The sequence below is a fragment of the Drosophila arizonae genome, chromosome 2 (assembly GCF_054131065.1).
Source record: "Drosophila arizonae isolate 15081-1271.41 chromosome 2, UAZ_ARI_1.0, whole genome shotgun sequence".
In the NCBI taxonomy this organism is placed as follows: Eukaryota; Metazoa; Arthropoda; class Insecta; order Diptera; family Drosophilidae; genus Drosophila; species Drosophila arizonae.
The window spans coordinates 3,644,253-3,667,575 of NC_142922.1; the positions used below are offsets into that span (position 1 = coordinate 3,644,253).

Below are 23,323 nucleotides of genomic sequence, written 5' to 3' on the forward strand. Positions count from 1 at the left end.
TAAATTGTTGACGCTAAGAATTTTGTTTTGACTTTAATAACCTGATTGCCGATAGCGTTCTCCAAGGGGTACAGCTGGGGTGTTCGGGTGCTGTCTCTATTGGGGCGTTCCATAAGCACTCGATTCTCGGCTCGGGGCACTGGCTTCGTATGTATGTATATGTATGTATGTATGTATATAAAACGCGCAGCTGATCGCTGCCCACCTGTGCCAATGTAGTAATTGAGTCTCGCTCGACTTCGGCTCGAGAGTTTTACTTGAAATTTACTTATTTAGCTTTTATTATATTTTGTTGTTGTTGTTGCTGTGTCTGCTGTTGTGCTCAGTGCTCGATTTGTGGTATAAAAGCGTTGCACGCCCTGATTTTCTTTTGAGTTGTCGTTTCGTTGCGCAGAGTCTCGAGTCACGAGTCGCACTTAAGCAAATTTAAGCCCAGGCGTGAGATTGGTGAAAACGAAACAGAGAAAATGCTGAAACTGGTGAGCAAAACAAATGACAGAAAGAAAAGTGAAGCGCGAATACAGACGAAATGCATTTAGAATATAATCCAGCTACGAATGCAATTGACAATTGTCAACCGGTTTCAATAAAGAGTGTTTAAAGTTTATTTTGAGTTGAGTTCTCTAAATATTTATACAATTACATATGTATGTATGTATATGTATGTATGTATATGTATATGTATACTTTCATACATGTATGTAAATCAACTGACAGCAACGTCCTTGATAAGCTGTTAATGGAATGCAGTCGACTGCAGCTAACTAAAGCTAATTAGCCACTAAATGTTAATCAATTTAAGCCAATTGGAAATATAATTATGCAATAAAAAACACTTTCCATTTGTTTGCCAATGCGTAGTTGAGCAATACAAACTGAGCTGAGTTAAGAGCAAAATACGATAATAATTGGAAAATTTTTCATAGTTATAATTTACAAACATTTAAGTTTGAGTTTCGAGACTGTATATGATGCTGTCTTGTAATGTAAGCTAAGACTGTAATTTTTTCAAAATATTTATTGAGTTTTGTATTTTGTTAAACTATATATATATTTAGCAATTTTCGGGCAATTCTTTTAATTTGTTTGTCTATATACATTGATTTTATTATTGTATTAAAATAATTATTTTGCAAATTCAAATCAATATGTATGTTTTTTTAAGATGAACTCATGAATGTTTTATTAGTTGCTCCATATGCATATTTTCATTATCTTAATTCTAATATGTATATTTTATTTACCTCTATTATACATAAACTTTCTTCAATGCTTATATTTGCTTAAAATAATTGATTAAAAATATAAATAAAAATGTTTGCTTAATATTCATTATGTTAGAAATTAAAAAATTAAAATAAAAATATTTGCTCAATATTCCTCATATATATATTACTGTTCACATATTTAGATTAGGTATTCAAAAATTTCTCTTTTTAAGATTTAAATTTTTTTTTTTTTTTTTTAATTAAGGAATAAAACTACTTAAAATAAACATTTTTTTCCAAGTAATTTTAAAATAAAAGGCTTTTTCTAGAAGAATTTAATTTGCCGTTATAATTTTGGAAAATGAAATTTTTGAATACCTAATCTAAATATGTGAACAATATTCGAACTTATAACATTGTACACATTAAATTTTAAACGCCTTTTAATAATTAAAATCTGCTGACAATAACTTCTACAATTTTTTAAATATTTGTCCATTTCCCTTATTATCTGAGCCTTCTTATATTCTACTAGAAAAATATACTCAATAAGATCATTTTCTCTTTTTAGTTCATTAAACATGGTCTATTGCTGTTGGCGCTGGCCGCACACATGGCGTATGCGCAATATAAGGATTATACCACGCCCGTGCCCATATTGAAGCAGATCGATAAGCACAATGACGACGGCTCTTATACGTACGGATATGAGGCGGCCGACAAGAGCTTCAAAATCGAGACAAAGTACCCGAATGGCGAGGTCTACGGCAAATACGGCTATGTGGACGATCAGGGCAAGGTGCGCGAAATCGAGTATGGGGCCAGCAAGCGAGGCTTTGAGCCCGCTGGCAGTCACATCAATGTGCCGCCGCCGACGCTCACGAATAACAATCCGTATCCGCTGGGACCCAATGAAATCGATGATGGTCAGTATCGCGAGGATCCCTCTGTCTACTACAAGGATCAGAAGTACAACCGACCCATTGCCGCCAGCAAGTTTAGCCTGAGCGACTTCGGGCGTGGCCAGCAGCAGCAGCCACAGCAGCCGCAATATGCGCCAGCTCCAGCTCCGGCTCGGCCGTATTATAATCCCACACCACAATACTACAGTCCACCTGCACCACAGCCGCGTTTCTATCAGCCGCCAGCCCCACAGCCCTACTATGCACCACAGCAGCCGCAGCAGCGGCCCTACGCTGGACTGCCCGAGCAGCATCATCCAGCATTGCGTAATCTGAACATCTACACGGGCTCCTACAGCATCGACTATACGGGCAGGAAGTAGGTGCGGGACTCTGGGACTATATTTTGTATGTGTGTGAGTGTGTGACTGCCGAGAGAGAGTTTGCGACTGATGTCTGTGGACAATGTCAATTTTGTTACTGCCAAATAAATCAGTCACTCCCGATGTCAATCTATTTACTATATACTTCATATACACAGTTGAATATATATACACACAATATATATTTGTAAATACACATGTGTGCGTATGTTTGTATGCAATAAAGTGCCGAAAAAACCCACGATGCGATCTGTCTTTGTTTAGCCACAAAGTAATTCAATGAGCTCGGGGTTCCGCTTCAATTGGACTCCAATTGGAGTCCAATCGCAGCCAAATCAAATATTCAGCAATAATCGCAGCGCATTACGTCAACACTTTGGCTTATAAAAAGCGGACGGGCCCAAAGAATGATATAGTAAATATTGTTACCGATTTAGATACCATTAGAAACGAGGTCTGCTTGTTTGTTGTTGTTGTTGTTGTTGTTACTTTTGGTGTTGCTTGCGGCTGTTTGCTTGTTTGTTGTTGGAATTTGGTGCACTTATGCAATGGCCCCAAAAACCACTTTCAAATGCACCACGAGCCCAACAACAACAACAACAATAACAACAACCAGTTGATCGGTCTGTGCTCCACTGGACAAACATCAGCTCCCAAGCTGCGGACAGGCCTCGGGTATACGAGCACATTGTGCAGGGGCGTTTGGCTAGTGTCAGCGTCTGTTGGGGGCTATGAGCTGGACAGTGGTAGCAGAGCTTGGAACATGGGGTGAAATTGAAATATAAGTGGCAGTAAATAAAGCGAGGAAGGACAGGTTACTATGTGAAGCCTATGATATTTACTGCTAAAGAGGTATATTACGTAACCATGTTAGTTGCCTGTTAAGGAGTGTTCAGAGGGAATTATTTTATATAGCCATCAAATATATAAAATATTTAAATTAATGTAAATCCAAAATGATTACATTTTGTAAAATTGCGTTTTGATAAAATAAAAATAAAAGTACTGCATGGCTTTGTAGCAAACAATTATTATTATTACCCTTAGTGTGTTGTTTTAAAGTAGACTGTTAGTATATATATATATTTATATTAATATTAGTATTTCAACACATATTCTTTATTTTATGCAGCAGTATTTTATTATAATATTTAAATAAATATATTTTTATTATTTATGTATTTTATTTAATTCCAATAGTTATTTTTCTATATGTTATTTCTGGTATGTTTGTTACCAAATTTTTCTATTAAATAAAAATTAGCTTACTGCATAATAATATATAATTTATGTAAATGGTGACTAATTCTGAATTTATTTTTTCGTACCATCTTGCTCCACTGTGCAATTGTATGGGTCATACTTGAAATGTTTTGCTGGCAACAACACGAAGAACCAAATGCTAGTTGACTGCACCTATTAAATGCACACACAAACCGTCATATGCTACGGACACACACACACACACACACAAATACACACACACACACACACACACACACACAAATACACACACACTGTAGCACTTTTTATGGCAATGGAATTATTTTTGCACAGCATTTATATAATTTTGTCGAGCAAAATGTTGCTGTTGCAATTGTTGTTGTAGTTGCGGCTGTCGCTGCTGCCATGAAAGTGAAACTTGTCTGGGCGCTGTCAGGGCGTTGCCATGCCTCAAGAATTTCCTGCACAGCATTGAGTGGTATTTCAGTGTGTTATTTATTCTTATTTTTGCTTCTTATTCGTATTACGAGCACAGATTCTGGACAGCTCAAAGCGGCAGCAGCAGAAAAACAGCAGCTGGTAAACGTGAGTGCAAGGCGAACGGGCGTAATAAGGCTTGAACTCTGTGGAAAAGCTTAACATGGAACACATTAAATAGCGGCTTATATGTTGCTGCAATAATGCGAATGTTTAAAGTTTTAAAGTTTTAAAGTATTTGCCATTTGAGAGTTACATTAACTAGAGGATTAAAATGCAATCAGCATTCATTATTGCATTACGAACAGAATTAAATAGAAATTTGCTAACAGTTTTCTGTTTAAATGTTTGTAATTTGTTTTGGCTTTAAATTTTTATTTATACAGATTTTAAACTAAATAAATGAATGCAATTTCCTTAATAAAAACTGCTATTTGGCTGGAAATTCATTTAAATTTTCATATAAATATTTAATAAAATATTTTTTGCAATTTCCATTTTAGCTAGAATTTTATTTTTAAATATTTTCACTTAGGATTTCATTTTAATTAACTAAAAAATGTTACAAAATTTTACAAAATTTCTGTTAAATGCTCGAAAATTCTGAGAGACTCTTCTGAGTCTAAGTCGTCGTATAAATAGAATTCCAATGACTCCTCTGCATGTTAATGGGAAATAATTACCTGTTTATGCTTCAAAGTTTACCCACACACATATAACTGTAATTACGTCTGCGTATCCGTTATAGCATACTCACATACGTATCTTATGGAATTCGAACGACCTTGAAGCGTGCGTAGACATGCGTCCAAGTTCAGGTGCAAATGCCGAGCTTGAGACTACCTAGCTCCATCCCTGTTCCACTCATAGAGAGACCTGGCATGGCTGACCACAAAACCAGTCCTGAGGCCTGGCTTTCAAAAGTAAAACTTAATACGCACAGTATCAGAATAATTGAGGCAACAACTGCGTCATGGGTCAGACTCGAGAGTTGTTTTTGTTTTTCTTTATTTTTTTGTGGTTTGGTTTCCTAGTCCATTGGGCGTTGCAATCCCGCCAACAAGTTTAACTAACCCAAGGCATGCCATAGCTATATATTACACACGCACACACACACACAAACATATATAGAAACATATGTATCTTGTAGCTGCAACAATAACGGTGACTCCCTCTGTCATTACAAGTAATGCCAACGCAACGACAAGGCCATGCCCAATGCCTATGTGTGTGTGTGCGTGTGTGTTACCTGCACATTTGCTTGCGTTGAGCAGCTTTCAATTCTGTTAGCTATTTGGTCTGGACTTTGCAAATAACTTGTCTCTGCCCTGCGCCCCCTTCAAGTCAACTTTGCGCTTATTAACATGCAATATAATGCGACAGAGGCAAAGGTAACGGCAATGCTCGCATTACGCATACGCACAGTTGCCAAACAACAGGCCAGAGACGCCCAATCAATTTGTGGGCGATTAATGAGGCAATCGACTACATTTGCTAAACATAGGAAGCGATATGCTAGCTGAGCATAAATTAAGAACAAGTTTAGCTGTAGACTTTACTCAGGTGTTGAGCAGATTGCAATAGTTAATTTAATTGATTAAATTGAATTGGAGATGTGGGATCGCTAAAAAATAGTAGAAATTTCGAATTCACTGAGCTTGTTTATAAACTGGAAGGAAAGTATACTCAATAATAAGTTAAAAAATATATACTTTTTTCTTTTTCAAACAGTCTGACCATAATTCAAAAAGAAAAAAAAAAAAAAAACGAAAAATATTTCAATTTCAATAACCTTGAGTAAATTTGCAAATTTGTAATTCCAAATCGGAATAAGATTTTAATATATACTAATATATTTAGATTGAAATTTGGATATAATCAATCATATATTTTGTTTTATTTTACCTAAATTTATTTAACGATATCACTTTAAATTCAATTGGAATACTTCAATCTAATTAGCTCTAATTAAAATCACATTAAATTGCTTTTACCATCTTATAAACAAATACAAACTAAGCTAATTAGGATTTATAGCTAACTGGTTTTACGACAACTCCAACACCCATTTATGTTAATGATAGATACTTTTTCAATTGCTCAACCTGAGCTATATTTATGGCATTATGTACTCCGCTTAACTCAAAATCATTTCATATTGTTCGCTCGTTCCCAAACTCATTCACTCATTTTTTTTTTTTTTTTTTTTTTTTCATTTTATCCATTCATTAGCTGTGCCGCCTGTCGATTTGGTTAATTTTTCACATTTCTGTTGATTAATTGTATCAAAATTTATTTTGTTTTTGTTTTGGGTGATATGGGTGTTTCGGGTGTGTTTTTATAGCGTGTGAGTTTTATTTTTGTTGGAGAGGTGTTTGGAATTGTTTGTGAAGGTAATGTATAAAAATGTAAGAAATTGTTGGCTAAGTGAACTCGTGTGATCGGCTTTCTAGGGTTATGATAAATTATATTAAATTTCAGACCTACAAAATTTACCTATTGAATGATACAAATAATATTAACCCAAATACTTACGCTTAAGTTGAAAAATAGTTGAAGATAATATATAAAATATTTAATGGAGTTGAAAATAATTTTAACAAGATTTACCATAGTATTTGGCTGCCATAATATTTGGTTTTTGTTTACCTAAGTATAATAGAAGCTGATTGCTTGAAATATTTAAATCATATTTTAATTCTTCATTGTTTGCTAATGGCTTGACAGTGTTAAGTAATGTAATCTGCTTAATCTTTTCCGGTTTTTAATATGCCGGATCCAATTGGAAACCAGAATAGTTCTGTATTGTCAAAATGCAAGCGCCTAGTTCATTGAAATGCTTTATGTCCTCTCCCTATCTACCGCTCTCTGTCTCTCTCTCTCTCTCCTTCTCTGTCTCTCTCCCTAGGCATGTCTGCAGATATGTCTTGGTTATAAATATAAAAATAATATTGCTTAAAATAATTTTTGAGGCTTGCAGAGACATGAGTACCAAATAAAAAATTTCATACAAAATATAAATAATATAGAATTATGATATAAATAGATAAAGAACCCATAGAGATCAGTATAGTTTTTGTTAAGCTTAAGAAAAAAACTGCAAACCTGACTTGAAAAGCTTTTCTGCATTGAGGTTAAGCTTAAGCACATTAAAAAGCTTAGGCAGAACAATTCAATTACATTAGGGCATTTGTATTCTTAGGATTTCAAAGTAAATAACTTGTCATACAATCAAAAGTGTTTATAATCATAACTGCATAACTGATCTAAAACTCAAGCAATGCCTATCGCACCGCCAACCACTTCTTGGCCTTTCCTGTTATTTGCTTATGCAGTGGCTGTGGTGGCGCAGAAAAAGCTCGCTGAAAAGCACAGAGAGAACCGCACAAGAGTCAAACTAGCCCAAGCAGCTCGCTGACTTCGTGAGTATGTGTGTGCGTGTGTGTATGTGTGAATGAGTGAGCTGTTGTTGCTATTGTAGTTGGTGTCTGTCCTTTTGCGCATGCGCCGCCGACTCGTTGGTGAAGTTGGTGGCTTTTGTTGGTGTTGGCTGTCGACTGGGTACGGAAAAGGTTTTCCTCGAAGCACGAAGCGCGGTATATAAAGCGAAATACAACAACTTGGGCGGCTCAGTTGCTGTCGGTCTCAAGCAAATGTTGGCGCACCGCTAAACGTGAATAATCTGAAATAGCAAAAAAAAAAAAGAAATAAATAAAAAAACAAAAAAAAAAATTAATACATCAGAAATCAAAAACTCAACGAAATTTCAAGTTACAGTCCCGGTTCATTAGATCAATTGAAAGTGATTTTTTGTGGTGCCATTGTTGTTGTTGCTGCTGCTTTTGAGGCTGGGTCTTGTGGCAGCGAAGGTCTTTTGCAATTAAAGCCGTTAAGCGATACGAAATAGCTGTGATCAAAGCTGAAAATGAAAGTGGTAGGTTCCAGAGAATGTTGTGCAAATACTAGCAGCAGGCACTGTACTGCAGCCCAGCTGCATCATGCTAGATGCTCGATGCTTGACAAAAGGTTAAAGTTGAGTTTGAATGCGTGACAGCTCAGGCCAGAGCGGGCCAATCAAATGCATTTGTCTGTCTAACTAGTTACGTCATGCTCTCTAGGTGTGTGTGTGTGCAAATATCGCATAATTTGCTATGCAAATTGAGTCAAACCGTTAATTTTGCTCCGCTAACCAGATAGTGGAGCAATTGCTCGATTTTGTGCACCCAATTTGGTAACTGGATTTTCGATTTCGATTTTCTATGCCCGCTCGAAATGGTATTTGTAGAGTTTCGATTCTATACCCGCTTGAAGTATTTGAGGAGTGGTTCCAACAAATGAATGCTCCTTTATACATACATACATACATTGTAGCACATGTTTACTTTTCTAAAACCTATATACCCATTCTACACACTTATACAAGACAAATCTGCAATATAAATCTATACATAATATAATTTCTTAAAGTTCTTCTCGCAGTCAACTGGAAGCGAGTATTGCCTAGTCGAGTGGACGTGTCTGTTTGCTATTTTGTAGTGTAACACATAATTTATGAGATGTCGACGATGAGTGTCTCGTAATTGCCTGGCATTCTATTGAGAAAAAAATATAGTTGCAGGAACTTTGGTGTAGAAAAAGTTGCGCTAACAAGCGCACTGCCAGCCCCCGCCCCCTCCGTGCTCGAGCGCAAATATCAAAGGCAACTTCGAATGCAGTTCACACGCTGCGATTGGATGCCAGCTTTTTCGGTCAGTTGCTGTCGAAAGAGAAAAAAAAAAAGAATTGGCATCAACTGAAACGTGGTCCGCAGTAGCCACTGCTGTTGCTGCTGCTGCTGCTGCACCATGTAGAGCCCAGTCCCCCCGTCCATGGTCCGTGTCCCATGTCGATGCCAGAGGCAAACTTTGCCAACTGAGCGCCAAGGCTATGGCATGTGGAGTTGCAGTGAAAGGTTTGGCCAGACAAAAGCGCGTGGACTACTCCAATTGGGAATTCGGTATGGAGCACAGAATGGCTCATGTGCTATGCAATATCTTGTTAAGGACCAAACAAGCATTGAACCCATCAGCCGTTGGGCGCATTTGCTTGGCCATTGCACTAATTTCGTTAGCCAGCAGAAGAGCCACAACCTGTGCGAATTTTGTTCAGCTAAAGCTGTTTCAGGCAATAGCAGAAGAAGTAGTCAGCTTGAGATACCCTAGAGGAGTTTCGAGTCTTTTTGGCAAGTTACAAGTTACTGCAAGCTCTTTAATAATCCCATCTTTACCGGGCATGCTGGCAACTTCAACTAGATGCTAACGAGAAAACTCTTGCTAAGAAACTTTTACAGTCTGAATCAACTTAAAGCTATTCTGCAAACTGCATTTCTACAGGGTATTTGGTTAATCACTTTTAGACTGAGTACAGTAATGATTGTCGTCTTCACAGACCCCTTAAATATGTTATAAATAGTTTTGCTTACCGTCACATATGTGCCCAACACTTCCTATATACCCAACCTTTACGACTGGTTCTATTACAGGGTATACGAACAGCACAAAATCGCAGTCAAGCGTTCGGTGCGCTTGTCAAGCTGTCGACCGGCTGCCAAGAGCTCAGCCATTGCACCCTCTAGACCCGCTTCCTCGTCCCACCACCACCCTCTTTCTCCCTTCTCTAGCTTCAACTGTTGTAATTTCTTCAGCATTTGCATGGCTGCGATGCATCTGTGAGATACTTGTGCAACATATCTGAGATTGGCATGTGTGGGAAAATTTCTTTTGCATCTTCTACATGGCGCATCGAGTGGAATTCCCGCAGTGGCAAATAATTTTTATGTGCACTCGAATTCATGCAATCAAATGCCAGCAATGCGAGTTGTAATCGAAGAAAAAGAAAAAACAAAAAACAAAAAACAAATGAAATGAAATGAAATGAAAATACACGAATGTATTCATTGGTTTTTCATTACATTTCACCTGTGGATATTCAATTAATTGTCGGCACGGCCATCGCGTGTCGTTTGGGCTTTATGCAACACGTCTGCCTGACTTGGCGTGGCGTGGCTTGGCTTGGCTTGGCTTATGCCACGTCGCCGTATCTGCTTGCTGCCATCGGTTCCTGCTTGGCATTGAGGGTGTCCCAGCCACAATGACAAGCGTTCCGATGCGAGCAAAACCTTACTATGTATACATAAATATACATATATATGTATTTATGTATACTTATTTGTATATATGAAAAGTGAAAGGTAGCCTGACTTAAGACTTTTGTAGCTATCTTATTCTTTGCCGCCTTTGCACTGTCAAGGTGTACGGGCTACGGCAATGTGCAGTGATATCTGCTTGGTCTGGCAATTAGCAAACTGGTTTTAAATTGCTCTCTCGCATTTTGTTAATTTATTCTGTAGCTACAACGTTTACTGTTAATCGGCTGCCTGATTGGTAGTCTGGTCAGCGCCCAGGACTACCAGGATTATCAGCCGAGTGCACCCAGAGCGGCGCCGCATAGACTGCACGCACAGGAGGAGACGCGACCCACGCCAGTGCCCATTCTCAAACAGATCAACAAGTGAGTTCCAAATAAAAATATATAGCCAAGAGCATTGAATGATTAATCAATCAATCATATATTAAATAAATCTGACTTTATAATAAATGATTGATGGATTGATTATAATGCACATTTAAATCTTCTTGAAAAAGTTAAATTTTAAATTTAGTTTTCGTTTGCTCACATCAATCAAATTAATGCACAATACTATCTAACTTTGCCAGGCACAATGAGGATGGCTCGTATACGTACGGCTATGAGGGTGCCGATGGTTCCTTCAAGATCGAAACGAAGCTGGCCACGGGCGAGGTGAAGGGCAAGTATGGCTATGTGGATGCCGATGGCAAGGTGCGCGTCGTGGAATACGGCGCCAATAAGTACGGCTTCCAGCCCTCGGGCGAGGGCATTACGGTAGCGCCACCCACGCTGGTCGACGAGTCCACCAAGGAGGAGCCCGACTACGATGAGGAGCCCGTGCAGCGACCACAGCGGCCCTATGTAAGTAGATGTCATCTGCATCAATCAGCCAATTAGGTTAATCTTCGTATTGTTTGCCGCTCACAGCGCGTGCAGCGGCCACAGCAGCAGCAGCATCAGCCACGCCCACAGCCCGCACCACGCCCACAGCCGCAACCGCAGCCACAGTATGTGCAGTATGAGGAGGAGGAGCCGGAGCCACAGCGCCGCGTTCAATATGCACCGCAACCACAGTCGCCGTCAGTGGGTCCAGCTCCGCCACGCCTCCAGGTGCCCGGCGCCCAGCGCACCACAGACGTGCTCTACTCCCCGCTTCAGCGTCCCGCTCGCCCCGAGCCCGATTACACACAGTCGCAGAGCTTCGGCGATGGTCCCTCCAATGTGCGCGTCTCCCGGCCCGTCTATGCCCTGCCGCCCGCCTCGCCGGCGCCCAGCAGCGCACGTGCCCAGGGCTTCCTGGCACCCGCATCTGGCGGCCGGCCACTGCTCGAGCCGGTGCGCTTCGGACCCAGCCAGGGCCCCAGTGCACAGCCCGTGCAGCAGCCCCAGCCCCAGCCCCAGCCACAGCGCAGCTACCAGCCGCAGGCCCAGGGACGTGTGGGCGGTGGCGGCGGAAGTCTTCTGGATCAGCTGGCACGCGATTATGCCTTGCCCCAGGGCAATGCACAGCCGTTGCACGACATTACCTTTGGCTACTACTAGAAGTGGCCTGAGGACTTGGTATTTGGGGTAGTGAGGCGGCGCATCAGCCGCTACTTTGAGTCAGGTGCATATAATGATTATTTGATTAGTAAACCCCATACCCACCCCCATCACCACTACCACCACACAGCTGTTCCCAATACTCTACGCCTGCCTTTACATTTCTGTTCCAACTATTCGCGATTCCTTGCTTCTAGATTGTAGAGTCTTCTTAATCTATATATGTATTTTCCAATCATGAGATTTTATGCTCAAAGTTTTTATAATAAATTAAAGAAGGAAATTACAACATTTTTATTTAATTTTTGGGGAATCTTTGAGATTTTTCTTTTGGATTCAGATGGTAGCATCTGATATACTCAGATATCCAGAATTTTTTTTAACGTATAAAACCATAGGATTTGAAACAGTTTTTCGATAAAAAAGTTTTACTTATACGAGGTTGGAAAAAATAAATAAATATTATTATTAATTAATTTTTTGTTTTTTTTTTTAATTTTATTATTTTTTTATTTCTAATTATAAATCTATTTTCTTAACAAAATAAATTAAAAATGTCCATAAATCATATACATAAATAAAAATTGTCTGAGGAAAATTTAAAAAAATTACAAAGTGCCAATAAAAGTATTTTGGAGTATTTTTTTAGTATTTTTCTCAGATAAAAAGTTGCGCATAATTTTAGGATTAGAAAAGAGAATATGAAAAGAAAATTATTGTGAATTTCAAAGTGCTAGCTTGAAAAGTCAAATAAAAATAACATAATTGTAATCATATTTAAAAATACATATACAATATTAATTATATATGAATATAATATCTTTTTCTGGAAAAAATACATGTAGCATACTTTTAGGCGCTACTAATAAAGTGAAAAACTCAGTGTGTTTCGTGTATATAGTTCAACGGTTATTTATTAGTTTAATATATATATTAATATTTTAAATACTTAAGAATAAGATAGATAATTTCGATGAATTCGTAGCCAAATAGAAAAGTTTGTGTAGGAGTTGTGAAACATCTACAGCTCGAGATGAAGTGGGTGGATAGAGCATTTTGCTAAGAACTAAAATAGAGTCGAAAGTGCTGTTAAATTGAATGGGCGTGGTCCAGAGTTAGCGCCCAGGGCAGGCTGAGGGCTGGAAGAGCTGGTTCCGCTACGCATCGACTACTGCAGGTAGACTGTAAAGAGAGCGTCAGGTGAGATGTGTTTTGCTTGAGTTGAATAGCTGTGATAGCCAGAATCCAGGTGGTGTTTGCTTGGGCAGATTTTGGGGAGGGCAGGTGGCGGTGCTGATGGGGATGGCGGTGTTGGTGGTGCAGTGGTGTTGGGATTTACATAAAAGCAGTGCAAATTGAGTGTGCTACAGATGCGCATGCCGTGTGCTTTGGTTTCAAACTCGTTTATTGCTTTAGAAGCTGCGAGTTCCACATAAATATATATACACATATACATATGTATATATTTGTATATATGAATGTATGCATGTTGACTATATTGATGTAGATAACATGAATAAATTAGGTTAAGACGAAACTATCGATAAATGCTGCATATGACTTAGTGATCTATATAGCTATAGAGTGTAGAGTGGGTCTAGGCCTATGTCTACACCTCCAGCAGGCGATTGAACATGAGCGGATCCTGTATATCGTAGTCCTGCGCCCGGGACAAGGACGGACGTCGGGCGGCCACATGGCGTCGCACTTTGTAGCCACCGCTGTAGGCGGGTCTGGGCGGCGGCGGTGCGCTGTACGTGTATTTGGTTTTCTGCACCACTGGCGGCAGGTACTGGAAGGGAGCCACCTGCTTGTGCACCTGCTTCTCAATGGAGTAGGTGACGGGCGCGTTGCTATTGCTGGCGTTGGGGCCCTTGCGCTTGGCCACCTCCAGGGCGGCTATGATGGGCGACAGATCCTTGAGCGCATTGCTTTTGCTCGCATGATAGTTGTCCACTTTGTACTCGTTGTTGCTGGGCGCTGCCGGTGGTGGCGGTGGGCCAGCAGCTGCTGGCGGATAGTCGTAGCCCTCATTCGGATGCTTCTGTATGTACGCCTCCTCCGCTGTCTGCGGCCGCTTGGCCATTTGGTGGTAAATGTCGGCGGGACCCTGACTGGAGGGGCCGTAGGCTGCCGTTATGGACTCCGTGTGAGAGAGAGATTCTAAGGGGCCCAGATTATTGGGCAGCGGCACTCCATAGCTGTTGTACAGATCGGCCTGCTCCACATTGGAGCCATCGGATCCGCTATTCGTATTCAACGCCACCGTCTTGGATGCCGTGTATTCCGTCTTGCCATTGGGCAGCATGCTCAAGATCTCCTGCAGCTGCTGCGCTGCTCTGCGCGCCTCCTCGTCCGAGAGCTTCTTGTGGCGTCCATAGATGTTGAAGTCGTCTGTGCCGGCTGTGGTCACTGCAGCCAGTGTATTGAGTGTGTGTTGGTATGTGTGTGTGTGTGTGTGTGTGTTGGTTTGTTGTGTATGCAATGAGTGAGATTTTATTAGATTTACCAATTAAATATTTGCTTTGCGTTTTCTATTTACATTTTGCATGTGTGAGTTTGTGTGAGTGTGTTTGTGTGAGTGTTATGAGTTGTTGGCTGACATTTTTACAGACGACGTTGATGCTTGATTATAATGAATATTATTATGAAGTGTATTTTAAGTTTTATACAATATTACAATGTGTTCAATGGATATATTATTATGATTTGATTTTAATATTTATACATTATTAGTATTTCATTAGTTGATGAAATAATGGAGTATATAATAGTTAAATATTACAGAATGATATCTGTGAACACTTATGGTTATAGTTATATTAAATTGGTCTGAGGTTCGTATTTATAATCGGAAATCTCTATGCTGTTGCTTAAAAGTTTCCTAAATATATAATTTCAAGTATTTTATTCTCGACTTTAGTTTTATCATTTCAATATAATGGAACTGAATGATATAAGCGATATTTCATCTAACCAAGTTTTAGCTTTGACAAAATTTGATGTCTATAAAGTTTAATCGACTTTTCAGTTATCAACTGTACTATATTGAGTCGATATAAGATATAGAATACAGCAAAGGTCGGTTGTCCTAAAGATATCAATAATTGATTGCATTAAATAGAGCAATATATTCTCGATTCTACCGAAAATACTTACAGTTATATACTTATATATTAATAATAATATATTATTATTATGATAGTATTTAATATCTAAATCTATATATGTGTACACACAAAACTCTACAAATATTTACTTATTAAATATATTGATAGTTTAAATATTTATTAATATCGTTTCAGGGTTTTCTAGGCTATACCACGGTAGTCGCTTTTTGGCCATTAAATAATTAAATATGTACAAAATATTAAGTATGCGACATGTGGACGCTTTTAATGTCTTTTGGAATGTCATTTGAGTGCTAAGTGTTGGACATACTATATACACACACACGCAAATATACAACTATAACTAAAAATATATACATATTGTACACACACTTATTTATCATTAGTATTGTCATTATTATGTACATAAAAAACAATAAACGTTGCACAATGCGCCATTTAAAATTTGTAAGACGCGCTCGAAACTGAAAGTTAAAGCCAAATAGAAGTGTGTCACCGATTTGAGCACGTTGTGGCACATACGGGTTAAGGTGTGGTGCCGTGTGGCGCGGCGGATATACATATATACACGAGAGAGAGAGAGAGGGAGAGAGAGATTTGCAGAGAGCTAAACTGAGCTGGCTTGAATAAAGTATATAGATTCAACTAAAATTAAATGAATATATTATTATTTAATACTAAGAAATACAAAATGTTTGAATTAATTTTTGGCTCGATTTGAATTTTTAATTACAAAGTGAGAAAAAAAATTAATAAATATTTTCTCGCTGTGTATTATGATTCATTCAATTTTTATGTTAATTCATTGCTTATCATAGTTTTTAGCTTGAATTAAACTTTTGAAATATAACTGAAAATTTACACTTGAAAAAAAAAAATATATACATATTATATATATATATATATATATATATATATATATATATATATATATATATATATATATATATATATATATATATATATATATATATATATATATATATATATATATATATATATATATATATATATATATATATTTTTTTTTTTTTTTTTTTTTTTTGAATGTGAATTTTTCTTGAACAAAGCTATTTTAGCGTAATAAGAAATCCAACAAAAATAAATTTTTTGTGTATATATACAAGTGTTTTCAAATCCAATTCAAGGTCAGCTTGAAAAGGCTAAATAAATCTAAAACAATATTTCTATAAAATTTAAAGTGAATAAGTCTTCTAATTAATTTCTATAAAATTTACATAAATGATGATCGAGTGTTATGGTGTGGGCTTAGTTATTAAACGAATTACTTAAGTTTTTTTTTGCAGTGTAGGGGAGTGTGATTTGTAAAATCTTCGCTGGTCTGCAAAGATTGTGTATTTACAGTTGTGTCAGACAAATTATGAGCAAGTGGATGCTTTCACTTTTCATCTGTTTGGGTATGCGCGGAAGTGGGACCTCGTTAGGAAGAGGCGGCTGATGCGGTGGGCGGTGCGGGTGGTGGTTAGCAAATACAGGTAGTAGCTGGACAACGCCTCGTCATTGTTATTATTATTAGTGTTAAAATGGATTGTGAACGGGTTATTCGGCGGATTAGTGAAACAGGATTAGTAAATATTTACAGAGTATATACAGCAGTTTTAGTGGGCAGCCGTGGGCTGGACTAGACTACGCACCATCTTGTCCATAGGCGGAGGGCAGATAGTTGCTCTGCGGTGCCTCGAAGGCCGCGTGGCCAATGGTGAACGGCGCACCGGCGCTGCCACTGACGCCCCCATAGTTGGAGCCGCCGGGCGACAGATACTGATGTGTGGCGCTGCTGAAGGTTGGCGGCTTCGATGGTGGACCATAGTTGGAGTGACCCGTTGGTATCTCGTATGTGGTTATGGCTGCAACGAGAAGCAAAAGTGTGTGTGTGTGCGTGTGTGTGTGTTCGAGTGAGTCAAAACAAACCGAAATAGGCTAAAGCATGCGAGACACGGCCTAAACGGGTTCGAGCCGTAGCGAAATGAAAGTGAAAATGGAAATGGAAATGCTGCAACGGGGTCAATGAACGGCACGAATTGCCTCTTCCTCGGCTCGATCCGCTGCCGCTTGTTAAACTTTTTCAATGTTGGGTTATGCCAGCGATTTAATTATAGTATAGATGCTTATACATAGAGATATGTACATGTGGTTCAACAGCCGTTGGACTGGACAATAAATGCGTATGCGAGTTACATAATGACCTTAGCGGATAGTTAACGCTCGAGTTGCGTTCGGAGGCGCGTCTCAGAAGACAAGAAAATTGATGTTTTGCAGCAGCTGGCGGGCATACTCACTCTCATGATGGAGCACGGGACCTGGCGCCGAGGAGGAGTGCTTGTTGCCGCTGCCGCTACTACTGCCACTGCTGCCGCCGGAGGAGGCGCCCGACAGCGAGCTCAGCTTGGCAAATGGATGGATGAACCCGCTGCCGCCGCCGCTCGAGTGGCTCGTGGCGTACGTGTGCGAGTTGATGTGCGCCGAGTTGATAATGGACTTGCCCACGTCGGTGACCTTGTCACCGGAAGCGGCCACCAGATTGCCACTAGCGCTCAACGCATAGCCGCTGCCCTTGATCAGCTGACCCTTGAGAGCAGTAACGCCACCGGTAATGGCCTTGACGGCCTGGAAGATGGTGTTCAGCACGGACTTCTTGAACGACCATGGATCATAGTCCACCGAGTTACCCTAAGGAGAAGATTAGTTAGAGTATTCAAACAGCTTGGGTTGTGGTTGAACTCACATGCACCACCACGTCATGATGATGGGTTTCTCCGCCGCCGCCGCCGCTGCTGCTGCCCGAGCTGCCCGAGGCTATGGAAGCGGAGGCGCCGCCAATGCTGCTCAGCAGGCCGGACTTCAGGTGCGCCACATAGTCGAAGCTGCCGGAACGTTTGGCTATCTGTGAGTCCTTCACGCTCTCGCCCTGCTCATTGTCCAGATCTATGTCCTCCAGCGACAGCGATTTGTCCGCCGCTGTGCTGCTTGTGGCGGGATAGGCGTGGCTGAGCAGAGGCAGCAGCAGGCAGAGGCACAAGCAATACAGCTGCAAAGAGTTGGAGAGCAGGGAGTGGGTGATATGAGTGACAGCTTGCATAATCAGTCAAAGGTAATTTAGTTTTTTATTAGCGCTGAATTCAATTGCCGAAATGTCATCTGTGTTGCATCATCGTTGCAGACATGGCATGTGGCATGTAGCATGTAGCAGGTGGCATGTGGCATGTTTCAGACATGCATTCAATTGTCAACGCACATACACACACACACATGCAGAAACGCATTAGACGCAAAGTAAGTGAAGTTTCAAGTATTTGTTGCGGTCACAGCTGAGCGCATTTCGGCAGCAGCTGAGGCAAGAGACGCAGCAGACGCAGTAGATGCAGTAGACGCCATCCGACGTCAGCTCTGTGCGCGCTCAGCGTTTTACAACAGTTTCATGGGCCATCAAGCAAATCGATTAGACTATCAGAACGGTTTCATTTGCCTAAATGCTAAGTGCTTAGCCAGTGAATACGTTAATTATAGACTGCATCCAGTTGATGTCCAATTGAACAGAACATATGATAATTGTCTAATGACTTCATTCCATGCCGATTGCCATAACTCTTGACTCACAGACCAACACGAATTGCGTAAGGGCAACTAAACTAGTTGCTAACTGAGGCGATTCATTGTCTAGAGTGCATAATTAATTATATAAAATAGCTTGAATTGAATCTTAAACAAAGTTCATTGCATTGCAAATTATATATTACACATATAATTAATGCTGTTAAATTTTGTCTTGAATTAAGGGCAAGTTATATATTTATTATAAATATTTTAAGAACTTTAAGGAAACACATTTTGCTGTAAATTACTTCAATATAATCTGAATCGAATCTAGTCGATGTATTTAAAATTATAGTATTTATTGGAATAGGAAAAAATCGAAATAATATCTACATTTATACATATATATGCTTATATTGTATTAAATCGTTCTTTAATATATATGTTCTATTTAATATAATATTTTAATAAAACAGAATATTCAAAATTATATCATTTTGAAACCATTGAGTCATACTGACAGTATTTTTAAAAATACTAAAAGTGCTGTATGATATTAAAAACATTCCGCTTTGTTTTAATATTCGGGAATATATTAGAGATTAATTAAAATGACAGAAAATAACTAATATGTAATATGAATACATGCTTTTTTTTTTTTTAATATAGAAAAATAGAAAAAAGTGAAATGCTTTGTAATACAAATATATTAAATAATTAAATTTAGAAAAACCAAAATGAAATCAAAATTTTTAATATATTCTATAAAAAAATATTGTAAATTTTATTATGAAATAAAATATTGATGGTTACTAGAAAAATTAGAAATTTGCAATATATTTAAATTTATTAAAAAGAAATTTTTTTCAAAATATTCAAAATATTTTCATCTATTCTGTAGTTTCCTTTAAACAAATTTAATATTAGCTATGGTTTCATTTTAGCTGCATTTGTAAGCAGTGTGAAAGGTCACTATCAAAACATTAATCTCAGATCTGATTGCCCTCGAAAAATTTTGAACCACTTTCGACAGCTTCAAGTGGAAGCAGCAAATAAATAATTAATGAATGCATATATGTGTATATACAGATGAATATCTGATTACAATCACATTTGATGAATATATGCATCAACTGATGTCTTTGACTTTTGATCTATTTTAAATGATGTGAGTTGTGCAATAAATTGCAATCAAATGATTAACAATAAGAAAACGTTTGAAAAGATAAACTCTTAAAACGAATTTGGGTCGCGTAACACTTGAGAAACTTTGACAATTAGTGGTCGATATTGGGTTATTGATATCTGAATATATGTTATAGTTACATATGAATGGTTTATTTTGACAAATGCCTTCTCATTTTTTACTCCACTTTTGGTTTGCCCTTGCGGAACCGCCCTCAAAAGTATGAAAGAAAAAACACCACACTTAAAATGATATTTTTAGTGTTTCTTGAATGCAGCCCAGCCCAAAGGCTGGTGATTTGTGAAGTCCAAATGTAGGTTTGAGCCTAATTGCTTTAGCCTTTAGTAATTGGCAATACCATTTGCATACAAACGCACAAATTAAATTGTTTCATTCTCTATAGATGGCCCAGACCAGGGTTGCAGCTCGAATTTCATATTTTTATATATTTATTTCCGATTGCGTTTGCAACGATTCAAATTGCTATTTCGTTGTTGCAATGTTTATGAATATAATTTTTTTCTGCTGTATTTAATTGCATTTATAACAACCACTGTGTATATGAGACGTAACGTAATTAATTAATAAAATTCCAATTCGTTTCATAACGCTAATCGCACTGGGTTAATGATATTTTCTTTTTTCTGTTTTCGGTTTTATTCGGAATTATATTCGATTCGTTTAATGGCATATTGAACTCTAATGTTGGCCAAGTGATTGGCCTCTCTTGACTTATTTTGGCCAAGAGAGCATTCGTATGCTGTCTACGTTTACGAATGAGTGTTAAACAAGTCTTTTCGAGCGTCTCGAAGAGAGTGAAAGTGTTGCCGGCTTTGGTTTCAGCTGCTGCTGCTGCTGCTACCTCTCCCCCTGCTGCCTCATCACTTTGTTTGTTGTTGCTTTTTCTTGGGCGTAATTCAATTTGCATGTTGCTCAATTGTTAACAAAATAAAGAAATAATAATATTTTGTTTATATGCGTGCGCTGTCGGCACGTATTCTCCGTTTTTCACTTAGTAATTGCGGTAGGTTCAGTTAAGATACTCTGACTCTACGTTTGTATGATGTAAGTCTTGACATTCTCTTTGTGAATTGAGTAATATTTGTTGATTTTTTGCTTTGAATTAATTCAAAATTTATAAACATTCTATCATTTTCATCAAAATGTCATCAAGCAATAGAAGGACTGGCATATACTCTATGCAATGTTGTTTTAGTTAAGATCGTATCAATATCTGTTTAAATAATATTTATATATGAATACTTAGATTATAAATGGCTTCTATTAATGAATAATTTTTATTTTTTTATTTTTAAATTGATTGATTGAATTGAAATCGATTAACTTCCCAATTTATAAATGCATATCGGGCATGCTTTAACAGTTGTAGTTATGATATTTTAAATATAAATTCATCAATGTCTTCTTTTGTCGTTAGCCAATATATAAAGTAACATGAAGCATATACAAAAAATACAATTTATTTTCATCATAGCTATCTGTAATTAATTTTTTCTTGGATAACACTATAAATGATATAGGAGATTTTCTAATCAAATACTTCAAATAAAGAAATTCTTAAAAATAAAATGTAAAATTTGTTTAATGTATATTATAAATGAGTTGTTGATTAACTTTAAGCTAGAGTGTTTTGGCTTGTTATCTATATGTGGCACGTATTTTTATATAAGTAGAGTGTAAGCTATTCCTCTGCGTTTGCCTGCCTTTGTCTCTGCCTAGATTTCGGTTTATGTTTTGTTTATACGTAGAGTAATGCTCGCATTAATTGTTTTAACATGTGGTCTGCTGACGTTTTGCTTTGCTCCGATATTCGCAACACTTTTAGGCACCAAAATTTCTACAATAGTTTCGAAAGCCGCAACAATGACGACAGCAACAACAACGACAACAGCAATAAGAAAGAGACTAGACAACATCTGACATAATAATTATGCATGACATTTTACCTTCACACTCACTCAACTGGGCCGATGGCTGACAAACATAGACACACAAACATACATGCATATGACATAATCTGAAGAGTTGAACTTTTGAGTGAATACATTTATTATAAATATTTATGAGAGTATATATGTGTATATTCGATTCAAATGCTGTTCATGCATCAACGACCCATTGGGGAGCTGCCTCAAGTGCAACGGCTCTTGATTTCTTACATAATCGAACTCTTATTTTGTGTCTTTTGGATGCCTTTTACCGTATTTGTTTAGCTAATGAAATAGTAGCTGAAGCATGTGCGAGGAACAAGTTTTCGGCTGCACTTGAACTTGTTTCTGCCTTGGAACATCTTTGTGGAGTTGTTGCATAAAATTGCCCTAATTTTGGTTATTTGGCGCGCAGCACTTTCACTTACCTTCATCTTCTGTCTGTGTGTGTGTGTGACTGTTGCCGTTGTTGTTAGTGTATTCGCACGTCGGCTTTGGGCTGTGTAGCTGTAGATTAGCGCTTGCTGCTAATCGCCTGCTGTCTAGAGACAACTTTCCTTGCTTGAGCACTTGCAACTTATTTTGTCGAATCTTTTCGCTTTTGTTTTATATCTTATTTTTGATATTTTGACTCTTTGTGGTCACAATTTACACGCATACACACACACTTGGCCACAAACACATGCACTGATTTCACTGTAACGCGCGCGTCGACTTTCGCTCGGCGCTTGAATATCTGTGAAACAGAGGGGCGCGGTAGGGCGGTCTTTGTATTGTTGTCTTTATTGGCTTATTGGAGGTGGCTCCTCGGCGACGACTGCGTTCGAACTGTAGTCCAAAATCTGGCTGTGCGGCTCTTTTAAAGAAAATTCACTGAGAGCGCCTCGCACTCGATGTTGGCACTGCTGCTCTTAGTGGCAAGGCGAAGAGTCGTCGTCGTCGTCGTTTACTATTGTCGCTCAGTTGAAAAATTACGAGGCATTATTTTAACTCAGTATTTGCTTTTTTTTTTGGCAGCTCTCAGTTTTGGCCTCAGTTGAGGGGCAGTTGTTGGGTTCAATGCGTTTGTTGTTGTTGTTGTTGCTTGCATCAGCAATGTGCACCCGGCTGCTTAAATTGGCGGCATGAATGTGTTTAATTGCAACCATTTGGCCATTTGATTTGTTGTGGTTCACTTTGTTGTTTTTCTTCACTTTCATGGCATGGCCAAAACAAATGACTTAGGCAACGAACTTGAGGCGGCTTGCACAATTTGTTCAACTGCGAGAACTACACAGCATGCGAATAAGACTCATTAGAGAGACTATGTCAATTTAATTGATATTTGGTTTTGATCTGCTTGTTTACTATAAAATTATATTTATCGAATTTTCTAGATTTCTTTTTTTTTTAATTTCATAGAAAATGTTTCGAATTATTTCATAGATATTTTATTGAACATGCTGATTTTGGTGATGCTCAACAAGAATCTGACGCCAATTATCTGTGTTTACTCTGACCAACTTTCTGTGTGTCTATCTATATTTTCTTTGTTCACCTCCATGAATGCAAATAGCCCATAGACAATGGATGCCGTATTCAAGCTCTGCAAATTGAAT

At 38.3% G+C, this 23,323-nt stretch overlaps 3 protein-coding genes across 4 annotated transcripts; 2 read left to right on the forward strand and 1 right to left on the reverse strand.

The window, feature by feature from the left end:
- The first annotated feature begins 324 nt into the window (after window positions 1-324).
- Window positions 325-2,737, forward strand: Cpr97Eb (Cuticular protein 97Eb). The gene is made up of 2 exons (XM_018003732.2): window positions 325-479; window positions 1,780-2,737. The coding sequence occupies exons 1-2, from the start codon at window positions 468-470 to the stop codon at window positions 2,491-2,493; spliced, it is 726 nt and encodes a 241-aa protein (XP_017859221.1). The 5' UTR covers window positions 325-467; the 3' UTR covers window positions 2,494-2,737.
- Window positions 2,738-7,806: 5,069 nt separating this feature from the next.
- Window positions 7,807-12,193, forward strand: Cpr97Ea (cuticular protein 97Ea). Its single transcript, XM_018003647.2, has 4 exons — window positions 7,807-8,128; window positions 10,583-10,743; window positions 10,950-11,223; window positions 11,290-12,193. The coding sequence occupies exons 1-4, from the start codon at window positions 8,120-8,122 to the stop codon at window positions 11,902-11,904; spliced, it is 1,059 nt and encodes a 352-aa protein (XP_017859136.1). The 5' UTR covers window positions 7,807-8,119; the 3' UTR covers window positions 11,905-12,193.
- A 598-nt stretch (window positions 12,194-12,791) lies between these two features.
- Window positions 12,792-22,569, reverse strand: LOC108609798 (uncharacterized). 2 transcript variants are annotated; one of them, XM_089468720.1, is made up of 5 exons: window positions 22,154-22,569; window positions 17,782-18,084; window positions 17,336-17,726; window positions 16,691-16,903; window positions 12,792-14,307 (listed from the first exon to the last, which is right to left on the reverse strand). In XM_089468720.1, exons 1-5 carry the CDS (start codon window positions 22,157-22,159, stop codon window positions 13,514-13,516), a joined length of 1,707 nt encoding a protein of 568 aa, XP_089324846.1. In that variant the 5' UTR covers window positions 22,160-22,569; the 3' UTR covers window positions 12,792-13,513. The 2 variants fall into 2 exon arrangements, with proteins under 2 accessions (XP_089324846.1, XP_017857041.1); XM_018001552.2 differs by having other exon boundaries at window positions 12,792-14,316; window positions 22,154-22,568.
- Between the last annotated feature and the right edge of the window lie 754 nt (window positions 22,570-23,323).